Genomic DNA, 19,886 nt, shown 5'->3' on the forward strand with positions numbered 1-19,886 from the left:
ATGCTTTAGGCCAGGCACAGACCTGCTACTGGTTTAACCATTTTAAAAACGGTCAAATGTCAGTTGATGATGACCATTGCTCTGGGCATCCATCATTGAGCACCACCCCGGAAAATGTCGCAAAAGTTCAGGCAGTGATCCATGAACACAGCAGACAGACCATCCACGACATTTGTGGCATTGTAGGACTATGATACGGTACATGTCAGCAAATTTTGTTAGACAAATTGAACATAAGGATTGCAGCCAAGTTCGTGCCACGGCTACGAGGCCACCGTAGCCTAGTGGTCAGGCGCACGGGTGCATAAGTACACGTGCCTTGAGTGACCGTGGTTCAAGCCTGTGACTGCTGAATACGGTGCTGTTTCTTGTATTCTGTGTATCTTGGAAACTCCTCTGACCGTTTGGTCGTCCCAGAGTATAAACAGAAAATTTATTTATTATTTACTGAGTGAAGACCAAAAGCAGCATCACATGGAAGTTAGCAGAGATCTTCAAGAACAGGCCAGGAGTGATCAAAACTTCGTTTCTACGGGCATCACTGGTGACGAGAGTTGGGTATATGGGTATGACACAGAAACCAAGTAACAATCATCCCATTAGAAGAACCCACCTTCGCCCTGACCAAAGAAAGTCCAACAAGTGAGGAGTAATGTGAAGTCCATGCTGATCTATTTTTTAGACCTTGACAGGATTATCTATAAGGAATTCATTCCTCCTGGCCAGACCATGAGTGCAAAATTCTACTGCGACATCTTGAGGCGGTTAAGGGAAAGCATCAGAAGGCAATATTCAGAGAAGTGGCGCACAAAGAACTGGGTCCTTCATCATAACAACATGGTGGCCCACACACGTCTCGCCGTGGCGCAGTTTTTTGGCATCCAACAAAGTGACAATTATCCACCACCCACCTTATTTGCCAGACTTAAGAAGAAAATCAAGCTGAAGGGTCAAAGATTTGACAGCTTAGAGGATATCCAAACCGAATTGCAGGTGGTGCTGAACACTATGACGAAGAATTACTTTCAAGACACATTCAAATCATGGAAGAAGCACTGGGATCGATGTTTACGCTCTCAAGGGGACTACTTCAAAAGTTATGGTGGCAAATAAAACCCAGGGTGTCTAATTTATTTTATAAATACATTTCAGGAACTTTTGGTAGCACCTCTTACTTCTTTGCAACATTATTTAAAACATTTCATGCGCAAAAAAATACTTAAAATTATATTTTACGTAATTATTATATTGCAGCTTAATTTCATTTTCTGAGCAGCTCTTTGTTGAATATGTTTTCCTTCTTTTGTCATTTATAGCCATCATCATGGAAAACTTTTCATTGTTTTATTCTAATGAAGAAGATGCTCTATTGAGTTATGCTGACATCAGAAATTTTCAGAACACTTGGAATGTGGTCGATATCCAACAAAGGGTAAATTATATAATCATTCCAAGACACTGGTTTGTTGTATTGACTAAATAAATAATGCTACAGATTTTGGTCGTGTTTAGCAAATAAAAAAATATTAATAATAATCTTTATTGACAATCATATAGCCTGTTTACCCTGAGACAACTCCACAGAGCCAGAGAATTTATATATACATTGAGTTTGCCTAGTTTATTAGGTGTGTGCCATCATCCAATGAATTTATCTCATCATCATAGACAGTGTCAATTTCTGTATCAGACTGTGTAAAGTAGGTAAATACTGAAGGATAGTGTATTTACAATTAGCATTAAATGGATCACTGCACTTTAATTAGCATTAAAGTGCAGTGTGATAGTCAATGTTAGGCGTGCTGCCCGATTCACTTAAAACAGTCTGGAGTGTACCAAGAGTGGTGCTGTAACAAGAAAAAGTAAATTGCAAATAAAATTTAAAAAAATAATAAATTGCAGATAAAGGAACCACCAGGTGACAGTGATCACAGTCTACTGATGTGGGATTTACTTAAAGATGTAACTCCATCAAGGGTAAAGGAAAGGGTTTTTGTTTTTGTAAAGGCAACTGCAGTGGTCTCAGGTGGTTTTTAAATTCTATACAGTGGAATCAATTGATGATGTTAAAAACAGTGAATTCTAAATGGGAAGCCTTCAAGGAATTAATCTTGGAAGCTACTAGGCTTTTCATGCCAACTAAGAAGTTCTGTTCAAGATTTAGACCTAAATGGATGTCAGATGAACTAATGAGGCTTGTGGCAGAGAATAAAAATGCATGGGATGCATATAAATTAGCAGGTGACACAGAAGAATATGGCAGATATAAGCTAGTCTGTAGTCTGTAATCAAGTCACAAAGGAGGTTAGGCAAGTGAAGGCTGATTATGAGAAATCCTTAGCAAAGGATGCAAAGAAAAACAACAAAGACTTCTTTACTTATGTAAACTCTAGAAGGAAGGGATTAAATCAGATTGGTCTACTTGATGTTGATGGTTCGACTGCTGATGATCCTGCTCAGATAGCTGACAAACTGAATGAGTGTTTTGCATCTACATTCGCACATGAGGAATTCTGTAAGGAAGGGGAGGACAGAAGTTTACTAAACTCTAACAGGGAGCTAAATGATTTTGTAATAACAGAGAGCAAAGTGGAGGAGAAATTGGCGAAGTTAAACATAAAAAAGGCACCTGGGGGGGGCAGATGGAATCTATCCAGTTATATTGAAGGAGGCAGCAAGGGAAGTAAACAAACCCTTAGCCATAATTATGAGAGCATCCTTAGATTCAGGATAGGTCCCCATGGACTGGAGATGTGCAAATTGATCCCGAATTCACAAAGGGAGTTTAAAGCATGATGAAAATAATTATAGACCTGTTAGTTTAACTTCTGTTCCGGGGAAAATAATGGAGTTGCTGGTTAAGGAAGTGATGCAGGATCACCTAGACAAAACTGCAGTAATAGTTCAGAAACAGCATGGGTTTGTTAAGGGGAATTCTTGTCTGACCAATTTGATTGGATACTATGATGTGGTCACAACGGAACTGGATCCAAAAAATAATTTTGATATCATATACTTGGATTTCAGGAAAGCTCTGGATACTGTTGCACATGGAAGGCTGCTGTACAAATTGGAGCGGTATGGCATTAAGAGCAAGTTGCTGCAGTGGATAAAGGGATGGTTGAGTGGGAGAGAGAGAGTGGTAATAAATGGACACTGCTCTACGTAGTCTAATGTTATTAGTGGAGTCCCTCAGGGTTCGGTGCTGGCACATTGTTGTTTTGTGTATTTATTAATGATATCAATGAAAGTATATCAGGCTTAACGTCCAAGTTTTCACAGGATACAAAGATTGGCAGGGTTGTTAATGACAGTATACTACTGCCACAGGATCTAGAAAAGTTGGGCAGATGGGCTGGAAGTGGCAACTGTAGTTTAATATTGACAAATGCAAAGTACTGCATATGGATAGCAGTAACCCAAGAGAAATGTACCAACTGTGTGGTACTACACTCAGGGAGGTGGAGAATGAATAAGACCTGGGGGTAATTGTGCAGTCGGATATGAAATTCCCTGGCAGTGCAGACAGGCTGCCAGAGCAGGTCATGGAGTTTTGTCAATGATTTATAGGAACTTTGCTAGCAGAGTCGGCGCCTCCTTAGCCAGGTGGGAAGGAGCAGCACACGCTTCTTGATTAGACCGGGGTTCGAGCCCGTCACCACCAAATACGGAGGGTGCGGAAAGGTCAGGGAATGACCACCGCATATCCCGGAGCAATATGGCCTTAGTTGCTAATGCTCCTAAAAACCAAATAACAACAACAACAACAACAGCTAGCAGAGACAAGGAGGTGATTATACCTTTGCGTAAGATAATGGTCAGGCGACACCTTGAGTACTGTGTACAGGTCTGGAGGCCTCATTTTAGGAAGAATGTAGAGTTGCTAGAACAAGTACAGAGAAGAGCAACAAGATTGGGTTACCATTCTTCAGTAACCTGCTCAGTCACTGGATTCCAACCTGATTGGGCATCTATGTAACGTGCTGGCATTAGCATTAGTAGAGGCATATGATGCAAGAAAGCAAGCTTATGCAGCATCAGCTAGAAAAAAAAAAATTCCACTTCACCCCTCCGTTCATTTGAAATACCTGTCCAGCTGAGCCTTAAATTTATTTAGGCTATCAACTTCCACAACAAGGGATGGAAGTCTGTTCCACCAACCAACTACCCACTGGCAAGGATCTGATGTCACCTACTCTGAGGCAATTTCAGCGTTGAGTGTGCGTAGGCAAGCATCCCTGTGGAATTCTTTTGATACCTTTGGGAGTTTGTGCCCAATGACTTGAGGTTGTTCTTAAGACTAAAGGAGGAGTTATTAGGTTGATGTGTGCAATAAACTGCCCATTTGATGGCCATTATACACATACGATTATCCATTACATGCCTCAATATACAGTCATTATAACTTATTGGAGACAATTAAATATGGTAAAAATCTTTTTCCATATTTAAATCTTACTTCTTACAATGCTTGTTTTATAAATCAAATTAATAGGAATAATCATGACATTTTAAAAAATCTTCAAATGGAAGTATGCAGAAATCCAATGATTCATTCTACATACGAAATAAAATACAAATGCAGCAGAAATTGGACAGTTTTTCTTTACCAATTTCTAAAAAAAGAGAAAAAAAAGTGTGCAAAATGAATTCATACAAATTTGACACACTCTTAAACCGAACCAATGATCCAGTGCATCACGGAATCGGTGGCCCATAGACCCCCAAATCCGACCCCAAAATTACGTAGAATCACCAACCCAAAGCATTTTCAATTTAAATGCTTTTAAACCAATTTAAAGCAGAGGAGCTGGATGCAAGGACTTCTCTGCTTCGGAATTTGCATTCCATGCGATCAGTGAAGACCACACCTTTCTATTTAATGAAGTGAATATACTTAGCATCCAACATGATTACACCAAATTATTAATTGCTGAGGCTCTACAAATTAAATTACATCAAAATTCAATCAATGTATGTCGCCCCTACACCATCAAGATTCATGGTCCTTCACTCTCATGCCAAGACAGCAACTAATCTCCATGCTATAAATTCCATCACACAACTCGCAGTTTCACTTTCCTGTGATCATGAATTCTGTTAATTCCTTAATGTTAGTTTCAGTGGATTCTTAATGTTTTTTATGGTTTAACAAGTGTTTAAAGGATGGATTGATTGTTTAAATTGGTTTCAAAGCATTTAAATTGTTTTAAAGTATGGACTTTAAAACTTTGGTTGATGATTCGATGTAATTTTGGGGTCTGGTTTGGGGTCCGTGTGCCACCAATTTTGTGATGCACTGGATCATTGATTCTGTCAAAGAGTGTGACAAATTCATGTAAATTATTTGCATAGTTAATTCAGCAACAGAGAGTATCAGCACAGAAGTGTTCTACAAGACATCATAGAGGTAATTTCTCCTTTTCTTAACTGAGTGTTGTAAAATGGAGAGTATCTAAAGAAATTTCAGTGGTTTAGCTGCCACATATTGAGTAATATAAGCAAATATATAAACTACATAAATCAGATCGAATAAGATCGGATCATGAAGCCACAGTATCAGAAATTGCTGGTGTAAAGAAAAGTGTTTAGTTTACCCTCATATTAATGAAAAAATAAAATTTCAGCAAGCCATAGAGGTCCGTCCGTTCCCCCCCCCCATCCAGGTCCAAAAATGGTGAAATCATAGATAATCAAGCTGGTATTGCTGATGAGCTGAACAGATATTTTGGCATCCATTTTTCACTTCAAAGCACATTTGAACCAGAAAAATACAGAATAGGTCAGTCAGATTGCAGCAAGATTAGTGAAATATGATCTGTAAGAAGCTCTTAATAGAAAAACTACCGAAGTTGAGAGAGAGAGAGGGAGGTTAGTACTCCTGGGGTGGATGGGGTACACCACACTATTAGGATTGCTATTTAGGTCACTAAACTTTGGATGGAGAATTGCAAATGTCTCACCCATTCAATAAGGTTTTGTTGTTGTTGTTATTTGGTTTTTAGAAGCATTAGCAACTAAGGCCATATTGCTCCGGGGATATGCGGTGGTCATTCTCTGACCTTTCCACATCCTCCGTATTTGGTGATCACGGGCTCGAACCCGGTCTAATCAAGAAGCATGTGCTACGCACTGCTGCTCCTGCCCACTTGGCTACAGAGGGGCCTATTCAATAAGGGAAAGGCTAAGTTGCATATAAGTAATTATGGACTGATGGGTTTGACTTCTATAGTGTTGGGCAATATGAGTCATCTGGCCAACTTGACTGAATTGAGTGATTATAGAAAAGTGACTGAGTCAATGACTCAAGTAATTGAGTCATTTTGAAATAAGTTATCATTCAGCATAGTGACAGTAGCTAGTGATTGAAAAATTTAACTGAGTCACTGATTTGAGTCGAAGGTTCAAGAGAATCAATACCCAGTGTGCCCGAGGGAAATGGCAAATAACTTTATGTACTATTTTTAGAACAGGTTCAGACTTCATTTGGGGAGGCGATTAAGCATATAGGAGAATAAGACATCAAAAAATGCTTTTAATATTATTACCGTTATAATTAATAACTACTGCCTTCTTCCACTCAAGGTCCTGAGTGCCAAGCGATAGTGACAAGCGATTTTCTTCCTGAGAATATATAGTGTTCTCCTAAAGTGTTAAAGTTTTGTTTCTTTTCTAATGTCACCTGTTTTTTTGTTTACTTGAAGCGGTTCTGTACTTTAAAGGGCAAAAATAAGAACCGAGAGAGAAAATCTACCTTTCATTTTTATTCTATATATTCATTACTAATCCTTTACTTACTTCAACAACCGCTTGGTCACTGGTGGCACTGCTCCTGCCTCCACGTGGCGGGGCTGGTAACCCCCCCCCCAGGCTAAAACGAGCAGAGATGGAAACAAGTGATTTTCCACGCTTAGAGCCGAAGAGCTCTCAAGCAAATGACATTCATGACACTGACCATGACTTCTCTCTCTCGAAGAGAATGAAGAAAGACATTGGCAGACAGGAATTACCAGCATTCCTGATAATACATTCTCTGTCAACACAACCTGTGGGCAAGCTCTCCCCCTTTATCATTCAGAGATGCCTCGAACATGCCGCAAGTTCACCAAAAATGGTGAAACGTCTCCAATCTGGAGATTTATTAATAGAGACCACCAATTCTTGACACTCTGAACTATTATTAAGTCTGACATCCTTGAGTGGAATCCCAGTTCAAATCACACCGCATACCACCCTCAATTCTTCAAAGAGAGTGATCACTGAATGAGATCTATTGAACGTTCCTGAAGATGAAATAGCCCAGGAACTTAAGGAACAAAAATTATGGAATAAAATAATTTATTTTATTAAGGAATAAAAAAGGATCATGATCTGAAAAGATGGCAGTTTAGTTCCTACCCGGAGTATAATTTTAACTTTCAGTTCTCCAAACCTACCAGCTTCTGTTAAATCTTCTATTTGTTTACTAGGAGATTTTAATGGCATCATCCATTATGTGGATCTCTGGTCTCAGACGGACGTGGTGAACTCACTGAAATGTTACTTGACCGAGAGAATTTGACACTATTGAATAATGGCTTACCGACATATATCCATTTTCCTACTGGGTCAACCAGTGCAGTAGATCTCTTAATTTGTTCTCTGATCCTCTTCCCAACTATAGAGTGGGCAGTACATGACAATCCTCTAAATAGTGACCACTATCTGCTGATCTGTAGTATTCAAACCACCCATTCCAAACAAACTGAAACAAAAACAAAATGGAAATTTTCCAAAGCAAACTGGATGAAATTTGCCAGTCATGTATCTTTTGATGATGACATCATAGAGTCTTCTGCTATTGACAGTGTCACCGATCATATCATAATGCAGATACTAACAGCTGCAAAAGCCGCCATCCCACAGTCTCAAATAAGAAACCATCGGCATACCAATCACTGGTGGAATGGTGATTGTAATAAAGCAAAGAGAGAAAAAAACAAAGCATGGAACACCTTCCGCAAACATCCCACCACTGCCAACCTTATTAACTTCAAGAGACTGAGAGCCAAAGCTCGTTATATCCGGCGGAAGGTGAAAAAAAGACTCATGGATAAAATTTGCCTCCTCAATCAACAAAGATACTGATACCCGAATAATCTGGGAAAAAATAAACTAAATGGTAAATATCATAAGTTGCCTTCTCCTATTATTATTTGGAACGGGAAGGAGATCTCATCTGCTGATGAAATTGCCAATGCCATAGGAACGGTGTTCTGTGAATTGTCTGCCCCAACTGCATATCAACCATCTTTTCAAAAAATTAAAGCTGAAGCTGAGAAAAGGAAACTAAACTTCAAAACTACATGTCCTTTTACCTATAACCAACCACTCACAATATCTGAACTGAAAGAATCTGTATATACCTCAAGAAACAGCTCTCCTGGCCCTGATGGAATCTACAATATAATGATTCAGCACCTCAATCAGAAATCACTAATTTCATTGCTAAACTTTTACAATAGAATATTCTCAGAACATATATTCCCTACTTCCTGGCGACATTCTTACATAATAGCCATACCTAAAACTGGAAAAGACCATTTGATTCCTAACAACTATAGACCAATTTCTATAACCAGCTGCCTGAATAAGACTCTGGAAAAAATGGTTCACCATCGACTCACCTGGTACCTGGAATCCGAAAACATAATCAGTAATAATCAGTTTGGCTTTCAGAAGAATAGATCTTCCCTAGACCTCGTGACCAAAGCCGAATCCAACATAAGAAATGCATTCATCAGAAATCAACATCTCGTCATGATATGCCTCGATATAGAGAAGGCCTTTGATACCACATGGCGCTACAGTATCCTAAGAGATCTCCATTGTATTCATATGAGAAGCCATTTACCATATTTTATTCAAAGCTTCCTTTGGCACAGATCTTTCCAAGTGAGGTACCAGCAGGTTTTATCTCAAACATACGTTCAGGAAGAAGGAGTCCCACAAGGCTCTGTTCTTAGTGCCACTGTTTGCAATATGAACAAACAACATCACAAACAGCATTCCAAATACCGTTGACTCGTATCTCTATGCAGATGATCTTACCATATCCTGCCATTCCCAAAATATGAACTATATTGAGAGGCATCTACAAATATCCATTAATAATATTGAATTATGGATTGTGCAAAATGGATACAAACTGTCAAGCCATAAATCTACAGCTATACATTTCTGCACCAAGCGTGCAATGCATCCTGAACCTGAGTTGCACTTGGCTGATCATCCACTACCAATTGTAAACAGTATTCGCCTCCTAGGGCTAATTTTTGATAAGAAGTTAAACTTCCAGGAGCACATCAAGTATCTAAGAACCACTTGCACAAAGAAAATGAATATATTCCAGGTCATCTTCAGTACATCTTGGGGTGCCGATCGTTATAGCCTGCTCCACTTATATAAATCTCTAATTAGATCGTGGTTAGAATACGGAGCACCTGTTTATGACTCAGCTAGGGAGAGCACCTTGGCCCATCTTGTACCCATCCAACATTCTTCTCTTAAGATAGCCCTAGGTGCATATAGAACATCACCAGTTTAAAGTCTTTATGTTAAGGCTCACGAACCTCCACTTAGCATCAGAAGAAAGATGTTGCTGATGAACTACTCAGCTAAAATTAAAAGCCTGCCTACTCATCTGGTTTGGCCACTGTTACATAATCCTCAATTTAAAACCCATCACGCAAATAAACCTAGAACAGTTCGGCCTTCTGGTATCAGACTGCAGAATCTAACAGAAAGCAAGAATATTCAGCTTGATAATATCATCAGAGAAACAAAAGATCCGGATCCCCCATGGACTAACTTCACACTTTCTACTGATGAATACTTTAAGCAATGAGGTAAAGGCTCTATAGCAAATATTAACATCCAACAACTACCTGTTACTCAACCACAAAAGTATCCCCACTTTACCAAGGTCTATACTGATGGTTCAAAGTCTGACAATCGAGCGGGTGCAGCTGCCGTCTTCCCTAATACAACTGTTTCAATTTCACTTCCAATCAAATGCAGCAGCTACACTGCTGAGCTCCATGCCATTAAGCTTGCTCTGGAAAACATCTCTCTAATGTCAATAAATAAAAGTATAATATATACTGATTCACAGAGTGCTCTTTTAGCTTTGAAAAGGACTTCCCCACCTAAAAATCCTTTATTAAAGTTCATAAAACATAAGCTGATACGTCTTCATGAACATCAGAAAACTGTTATCTTTTCATGGATCCCTGGGCCACAGTGGTATTCCAGGAAACGAATGCGCAGACAGCACTGCTAAGTATCCTTCCATCATATCCTCAACAAATGACCTAGTCCCATATCCTGATTATAGACATAATATACGAAGAACATCTATGGAACAATGGACACTTCTGTGGAAAGTGCAAACAAATAACAAGCTATTCCAAATAAAACCTGAACCACAATTATGGACTTCTAGCCTTCTTAAAAATAGAAAAGAAGAAATAACCTTAGCCAGAACTCATATAGGTCACACTCATCTTACACATCTCTATCTGCTTACAGGAAACGATCCTCCGCAGTGTGCGCACTGCTCGCAACCACTTACAGTAAAACATATACTCCTTGAATGTAACTTGTTCAGCAATGCCCGACGAATGTCTTTTAGTTTCATTTCAGATCTACAGCAACCTCTCGCTCTGAATAGCATAATAGGTAAAGAAGCAAATCTCTCTGAATTCTTTTTCTATATAAAACAAATAAAAATGTATGACCGTTTCTAACTGCTCACCGTGCAGTTATCATAAGTAACTCAATTAATTTGGGAGGCGCAATATGGCCTAAGTAGCCCTTGCGCCAGAAAACACCACAACTTCCACTCAACCATCCCTTTATCCATAGCATTAGCTTGCCCTTAATACCACACTGCTCCAACTTTTAAAGCAGTCTTTCATGTGGAGCATCTTGACTTTGCACATTATGACCTAAGCTGCTAATGCATCACAAAAATCAAATAACTAACCAACCAACCAACCAACCAACCATGTGAATCATAAGCTTTATCGAAATCTAAGTATATGATATCAAAATTATTTTTTACATCCAGCCCCTTTGTTGCTGCATCATAGTAGCTAATTAGATTGGTCAGACAAGCTTTCCTCTTAACAAATCCATGTTGTGAATTCTGTTTAAATGCATTCCGTCAAGATGATTCTGCATTCTTTCTTTGACCCTGTTCCATTATTTTCCTTGAAACAGAAGGTCAAGTTTAGAGGTCTAATTATTTGCTTTGTCCTTTAATCTCCTTTTGTGAATAGGGAAGACATTTGCACATCTCCAATCTTTAGGAACCTCCCCTGAATCCAAGGATACTCTCATAATTATAGCTAAAGTTTTGCTTACCTCTTTTGTCCTTTTGATTGATTCCATCAGCCACGGATGCCTTATTTACTGGTACCTTCTACAATATCTCTTCCAGTTTCACTTAGTTATCACAAAATTATTTAGCTTCCAGTTATATCTTTGGTATACTTCTGGTATCTCAATCCCTAAAAACTTCTTCAACATGTAGATGAAAAACATTTATTCGGTTTGCCAGCAACCTGAATAGGATTATCAGTTGCTGTGCCATTTTTATCTAGTGAACCACTATGGTTCATACCTTTTCATTGCATTCTTAGCCAAAAACTTCTCATGATCTGTCTCGCCTTGGTTAATCCTCTTAGTGACTTGATTACAGACTAGTTTGTATTTAATGTATGTTTCTGTGGCCCTTGATAATTTATATACATCCCACATTTTTTTTCTCTACCACTAGTCTCATCACTTCATTTGACATCAATCTATATCTCTTAGTTAAACAATATCTCTTAATTGGTGTAAAAATTTTGTAGAAGCTACTAAGCGTTTTATTCCAATAGGAACTACTTCCCTGAACAATTCAGATTTAGCATGTTTAATTTCCATTTTGCAGTTTGTAACATCATCAGTTCATTAACTTGATGATGTTACCAAGACCATTGTAGTCTCCTTTATGAAAACAAAATCCCTTCCCTTTATCCTTGATGGTAGTTATGTCTTTAAATAAATCCCACATCAATATACTGTTGTCACTGCCACCTAATTGTTCCTCTATTTGGAGATTCTTAAGGCATGAAGAATCACTGCTAGTTATTTGAAAGTATTGCTTTCTCTTGTTGCATCTCTGCTATAATTCACTAAGTTGAGAAATGATATGGATATAAGGTACTTAATTAGCCTTGCTAATATTGTAAAGGGGCTGTTTGAAAAGTGGCATGATCCTGGAGAAATTGCAATTCTTTGGTATATAATTCATAAGGTCTGCTCAAGACCATTAAACAGACTTTTTTTTTTTTCTTTTTCTTTTTTTTTTTTTTTTTAATCATACATTGCAACAAATAAATACGCTGATTGAATGGACTTTTAATAAAGTTGATGGCTGTTTAAAAATTATGATTTTTGAAGTACTTGATGCAGTAATGATGATATTCTTTCTCTAAGAGAGAGATTTCCTATTAGTTTTGGAACAATGATTCAGTGAAGCAAAGCACAGCAGGCCAAAAGAAAATTTCTGTTTTTTTTTAACATTTGATTTGCCCATTTCTTCTAATAATTTATTAAACTTATTCTTTTTTAAAAGCCTTTATTAAACTTATTCAAGCTGCCTACTTCCACAATACTAAGTGGATGTTTATTCCAACAGTCAATTACTACTTTCTAGGTGAAACCAAATTTACACTTATCTGTATATTCCATAACCATCCTTTTTCAGTTTAAATATATACTCCCTATTGTATGTCATCTGAGAAAGATTAAAGATGCCATTGGCATTTACTTACCCTTTTACATATGTACTTCAGTTAGAACACCACATACTGTTGCCTAGTTTCCAGATGCTGCAATTTACAGAATCTCATTATCTTTCTTGATAAAAAAATATCCTTATGAATACCCAAACTAATATTATTGCTCTTCTCCTTACCCTTTCCAACAAAAATATGTTCTTCTGAAAATGAGGTTTCCAAACCCGTGTACAGTTTTCTAGATATAGCCTACCCATTGCTCATACCAGGGGTGGGCAATCCCTGGTATAGAGCAATGGGTAGATTATAGAGCACTGTGAGCCAACTGCGGCCTGTGAACATGCGTAATCTGGACCACAGTCTTTTCAAAATATATATAATAAATGACCTGCCAAAGAATATATATCATGAAATTATATTTATTGTAATTTTTATTATGTTTACTGTTTTTAATTGTTTTTATCATTTTGATTGCACTGCATCTGTGAATCATTTGAATTTGTGCCATATGTCCTGACTTAAGTAAGCAGATGCATTGTCAAACAGTAAGCAAGCATAGGCATTCTGGCAACACTGGTAAATTTATCAATATTTTAAAAATTTGCATCAAGTTTGAATAAAGAGTCATTGATTTTGCCGATAAAGAGACATTCTTTGAAATATTGGAAATGCAAGAAAAAACAGAATTGAAAATGAAATTTTTGGAATTATCTCAATGAAAATTTTATAAAAATTTGAACTGAAAAGAATTTCCACAGGTGAGAGTTAATGCAAAGAAAATTCTGTCGTTATTTGGAAGCACATGCAGATATGAACAATTTTTTCTCAAAAATGTCATTTATAAAATCCAAGAACAGGTCCCAAATTTTTGATGTGAATTTAAAAATGCTCTGCACATTGCTACAACAAATATCGATCCAGATATCGATTCATTGATGAAAAATAAACAGTATCAAATCCCTAAAAAGGCCTCTGTGGGCAGGAAATCTATCCATAATTGATGCTGCCCACTCTGACCAATTAAAACTTTAAACATAGATAAAATTAAATTACAAATAAAATACATAAAATCGACTGTAAAATATAATATAATTTAAAATACAATAAATCATAAGAATATAAAATAATAAAAATATTATACATTAAAAGCATTAAACCAGTACTACTCTAAAACAGGCTTTTGGCAGCATCTGCTGCCTTTCTCAACATAAGTAGTGCTGCATCAACAATTCATTATAAAGTACTAAGCCTTCCCAGCAGACCCAGGGCATTCTATGATACCTATGCATGCTCTGTTTCCTGTACATCAGCACCGGAAGTGGCTCGGGGCTGTACGACTTTAAAATGCTCATCCCTATCCAGGACAATGGTCTCAAACATTACATTAATCCTACAACCCTTATCCCTATTCAGGAATATGGTCACCCAAGGAACAAATCCTTAGGCTCTCCAGCCACTTCCAGTTCCAGAAACCCTCTACCTTATCTGTAATTACAGCTCCTTTGGCTGTTATCCCATGCCCGGTTTCCCAGGCATGTTCTGCCACAGCCGACCCCGAGACATTAGCCAATCTAAGCGCCTTGCTATGCTCCCCCAATCTATCACGTAATCGGCGCTTAGTCACCTACGCAACATCCCCCACAATTTGGACACCTGTGGTCCGCTGCCCTTGCGGGCATATGTGGACGATACGTTCACTATACTACGTAGAGGACGTGGGCAAGAGGTTCTCAGTTGGCTTAATAGTGGTTCCTCCTTTATAAAGTTTACCTCCGATGTTGAGTGGGGGGGCGCTCTGCCATTTTTGGATGTCTGGATTTACAGGGTGGGTGGGTGGGCCAACAATTAAAAACAAAAGTGTTGGAAGGAGATGTGTCAGGCCCAGTATACTCATTTTGGTTCTGCCCAGACTGGAGGTCATAAGAAGAGTGTAGTAGGGCTCTTATGAGCAGGGCTTGGTCGCACTGCTCTACCTCGGAGGATAGGGAGGAAGAAATTAAATGGGTTACGGCTGACCTTGTGAAATGTGGATACCCCTGGAACGTGATTGAAGGTTGTAGTGGACATGGTACTCAGAGAGATGAGGGGGGTACTTGGTTCCACCGCATACATTCCCTACTATTCAGGCATTTCGCAACCAATACATCTTACAGTCGTACCAAATACAACTGTAAGATGTATTGTGTGCAGCTTCCAGGTTGGAAGCTGCACACGGTGATGGTGGCAGTTTAAAAACCCTGTTGTGGGAGTTGACAATGGTGGGGTTGTCTACAAATTCAGTGTTCGGATTGTAGGGGATGTTACGTAGGTGAGACTAAGCACAGATTACACGATAGATTGGGGGAACATAGCAGGATGCTTAGATTGGCTAATGTCTTGGGGTCGGCCGTGGCGGAACATTCATGGGAAACCAGGCATGGGATAATAGCCGAAGGAGCTGTAATTACAAATAAAGTAGAGGGTTTCTGGAACTAGAAGTGGCTGGAGAGCCTAAGGATTTGTTCCTTGGGTGATCATAGCCTGAATAGGGATAAGGGTTGTAGGATTAATGTAATGTTTAAGACCGTTATCCTGGATAGGGATGAGTGTTTTAAAGTCATACAGCCCCGAGCCACTTCCAGTGCTGATATACAGGAAACGGAGCATGCGCAGGTACCATAGTATGTCCTGGGTCTGCTAGGAAGGCTTAGTACTTTATAATGAATTGTTGATGCAGCACTACTTATTTGAGAAAGGCAGTAGATGCTGCCGAAAGCTTCAGCTTTAAAGTAGTACAGATTTAACGCTTTTAATGTATAATATTTTTATTATTTTAATATATTCATGTGATTTATTGTATTTTAAATTATATTATATTTTACAGTCGATTTTATGTATTTTATTTATTTATTTTATTTGTAATTTAATTTTATCTATGTTTAAAGTTTTAATTGATCAGAGTTGGCAGCATCAATTATGGAGTATCAAATCCCTCATTAAATATAAAAATAAAATATTGCAATTTTTGTTACTGGAATTGTATTTTGTTTTTCTTATTAATAAAATAAATTATATGTATAAGTGTATGGGTATACGTAAATATTACAATAAATAACATAAAACTGTTTATGACAATTTTTTTATTATACCCCATTTTAATTATCCTAAAAATCGTGGAAAGCTAGAAAAATATTTTGTCTGTGTGACTTCACAGACATTTTATTTGGCCTGCCATTTCTAAAGGTTGCCCACACCTGCTCTATACAATGGAATAATCACGTGTGTTCCTGCTGTTCAAGTTCCTGTATATAATTGACAGAATCCAGTAGGCTGTTCTAGCAGTGTTTTTTTTTTCTCATGTCAAACTCATAGTCATTTCCTTAACTACATAATATCTTGAGTTTGGTGTTACTCAAAGGGTGTGTTATTATGGGATTTAGATGCATTAGGTCATTTATGCAGTTTTTAACAATAAAATGTTACTTTTGTGGTTACTATTTTCTGACCATTATGCTTGGTTTATTGTAATTAATTTCATGTAATATGCATAGTTCGATGTTTTGTATTTCCAATGTTTTTTGGTTTATCATGTTTAATACTGATGTGGGGTTCATCAGAGAAACTTACGAAACAACTAGAACTTCTCTTGAGATAAGCGCCTCCATAGCCAGGTGGGCAGGATTGGCAGTGCGTAGCACATGCTTCTTGATTAGACTGGGGTTTGAGCCCGTGACAACCAAATACGGAGGATGTGGAAAGGTCAGGGAATGACCACCGCATATCCCGGAGCAATGTGGCCTTAGTTGCTAATGCTCCTAAAAACCAAATAACTAACCAACCAATCTTGAGATAAATTTTTCTCAATTAAATTTTTTAAATGCAATGTATAAATATATATATATATCGGTGTTTAGATACACCATAGACACTCTTAAAAAACTATATAGTAGTTGTTGTGGGCATCATTTGCTCTTTCTCATATTGTGCTCTGCCTTCACGACGAGTTGCCATGATACTGCACTACCTCAATAAGTAACTCTTCACTAATAGAGAAGACTATTGTTACTTATTCTCAGTGAGTACCACCACCCAGACATGTTTCAAGGCTATTGGCCTATCATCAGTGGGTGGGCAGGTACCCTAGTATTGCAGACATGACGACCCAGTTGTGAAGTTAATCGCACAATATGAGAGATGCCAAAAGGTGTATAAGATAATATTTAAAATAATTAAATGCACTTGGCATAATACTTTAAGAGTTTAATATCTATATAATATCGGTGTTTAGATACACCATAGATACTCTTAAAAAACTACATAGTAGTTGTTGTGGGCATCATTTGCTCTTTCTCATATTGTGCTCTGCCTTCAGCCTTCACGACGAGTTGCCATGATACTGCACTACCTCAAATAAGTAACGCTTCACTAATAGAGAAGACTATTGTTACTTATTCTCAGTGAGTACCACCACCCAGACATGTTTCAAGGCTATTGGCCTATCATCAGTGGGTGGGCAGGTACCCTAGTATTGCAGACATGACGACCCAGTTGTGAAGTTAATCGCACAATATGAGAGATGCCAAAAGGTGTATAAGATAATATTTAAAATAATTAAATGCACTTGGCATAATACTTTAAGAGTTTAATATCTATATAATATCGGTGTTTGATAGGCCAATAGCCTTGAAACATGTCTGGGTGGTGGTACTCACTGAGAATAAGTAACAATAGTCTTCTCTATTAGTGAAGTGTTACTTATTTGAGGTAGTGCAGTATCATGGCAACTCGTCGTGAAGGCAGAGCACAATATGAGAAAGAGCAAATGATGCCCACAACAACTACTATGTAGTTTTTTAAGAGTGTCTATGGTGTATCTAAACACCAATATTATATAGATATTAAACTCTTAAAGTATTATGCCAAGTTCATTTAATTATTTTAAATATTATCTTATACACCTTTTGGCATCTCTCATATTAGCATTAGCATTAGCAATAGTAGAGGCATTTGATGCAAGAAAGCAAGCTTATGCAGCAGCAGCATATTGTGCGATTAACTTCACAACTGGGTCGTCATGTCTGCAATACTAGGGTACCTGCCCACCCACTGATGATAGGCCAATAGCCTTGAAACATGTCTGGGTGGTGGTACTCACTGAGAATAAGTAACAATAGTCTTCTCTATTAGTGAAGAGTTACTTATTGAGGTAGTGCAGTATCATGGCAACTCGTCGTGAAGGCAGAGCACAATATGAGAAAGAGCAAATGATGCCCACAACAACTACTATGTAGTTTTTTAAGAGTGTCTATGGTGTATCTAAACACCGATATTATATAGATATTAAACTCTTAAAGTATTATGCCAAGTGCATTTAATTATTTTAAAAATTTATAAATATATATATATATTTTGGTATGAAAAGTACATTTGAGTTTAAAAAGTTAAGAAACTCTGGTCCAGAAAAATTACCACAAAGAGTACACAGCTTTCTTTTCTGTTTGTTGATAAATTATGCTTCTAATAACAGGAGTTACTGCTGCAACATTAAAAGAAATGTAAAACCGGAATATTTTTAACTAAAATCAGTGACAAAGCCATAATTTATTTTCAGGTATAGAACACTTAAGTGTTCTATACCTGAAATTCTCTAGTCAATTTGCCTGTTTATTGGAGGTATAAAGCTTGGTGCTTGTGGGTGAGACCAGCTGATTCAGTCCCTCTTGAAAAGGCACATAATAGATATTCACAATGACAGCCCATTTAAGCACACTAAAGGGCCCAGTGGTTGGCACAATTTTTTAAATTTGAAATTTTGTGGTCATAGATGAGCATGCTTTACTATATGTTGTGTTATTTTCTGTTTAAGTAAATTTTGAGGTCCAGGGCTGCAGGCCTTCCCCCACTCAATATAGCAAGAATCAGCCACAGACTTTTCCAGTCAAATAGTCAGTAACAGCTCCACTATACTATAAAAGCTCATATTGAATTCTGTTACAAGGGAAAATTTATTATAAATTTTAATATACATTATCAGTATCCACATCTCTCTTAATTGTGTGTGTTGCTTATTCAGAACATTATTTTCACTCCATCATATAATTTTATTCCAAGTATAAGATATAAAATACTCTTATAAGTTTCTGTTTTATTGCTGTTTATTTTTAGTTTAGTTTTTTTTTATATATAATTTATATTTGACCATTTTAAAGCCTCAATTTGATTTTACAATTATAATTTTCATATATTTTTTTAAAATTTTAATTTATTCTATTTTGATAGGGTTTGATTCCAATAAGAAGAGTTAAATTCCTTCTTAGATTGCTCAAGGTATGTATGAACGTCACTGAAAATATGATTACTCATTTGCCTGAAAGGAAGATGATACATGGTTAGCATTATTGGAAGTTGAATAAAATAAATGCACTATTACACCATGTAAGTTTTAAGATGCTTATCAAAGCATAGCTGGTAAGAGAATCCACAATTTTTACTTAATTTTATAAACATTCCTATTGCAATCTAGTTGGTGACAAAGAGTTTCTCCATCATTTTTTTATAGAAAAGAATAATAAAATTATAAGGAGTGGTACAAAAATAATGTAATAAAATTATAAGGAGTGGTACAAAAATAATGCATCCTATATTTTTCCTCAGAAAATTTAATTCATACATCTATGCCTTGTACATCAATTAATCCTCAGTCATTAATAAACACACTGTTATTTTTCCATAAAGTCACCATCATTTTCTATGCACTTCTGCCATCTCTGAGTCAGATGCTGTATTCCAATCCTGTAAAAGTTCTTACTCTTGCTCTGAAGGGCTTCACAAACACTGTGCTTAGGCGTCGTCATCCACAAAATGGATTCCACGCAGTGCATCCTTCAGCAGGCTGAAGTGTTAGTCAGAATGTGCAAGATCTGAGCTATGAGAGGGATGAGGAAGAACAGTGCACCCCAGTTTTTCAATGGCCTCCATCATGTGCAGACTGGTGTGGAGTCGTGTTATCGTGGAGAAGAAGAACCTGGTCCATTCGAACTCTACAGATGCAGGCTTTCAACGTTTCCACATATCGATCTG

The 19,886-nt window shown here is 37.4% G+C and overlaps 1 protein-coding gene across 1 annotated transcript in view; it reads left to right on the forward strand.

Annotated features, from left to right (window-relative positions):
- na (sodium leak channel non-selective protein na) overlaps positions 1-19,886 on the forward strand; it is a 605,671-nt gene that overhangs the window by 497,245 nt on the left and 88,540 nt on the right. Inside the window, exons 35-36 of the mRNA XM_090376183.1 lie at positions 1,317-1,432; positions 19,086-19,133. Of these exons, the coding sequence (XP_090232309.1) occupies positions 1,317-1,432; positions 19,086-19,133 (164 nt within the window). The remainder of the gene's footprint in view (positions 1-1,316; positions 1,433-19,085; positions 19,134-19,886) is intronic.

This window comes from Mastigoproctus giganteus, chromosome 6, assembly GCF_048544385.1.
Source record: "Mastigoproctus giganteus isolate SK-2022 chromosome 6, ASM4854438v1, whole genome shotgun sequence".
Classification (NCBI taxonomy): domain Eukaryota; kingdom Metazoa; phylum Arthropoda; class Arachnida; order Uropygi; family Thelyphonidae; genus Mastigoproctus; species Mastigoproctus giganteus.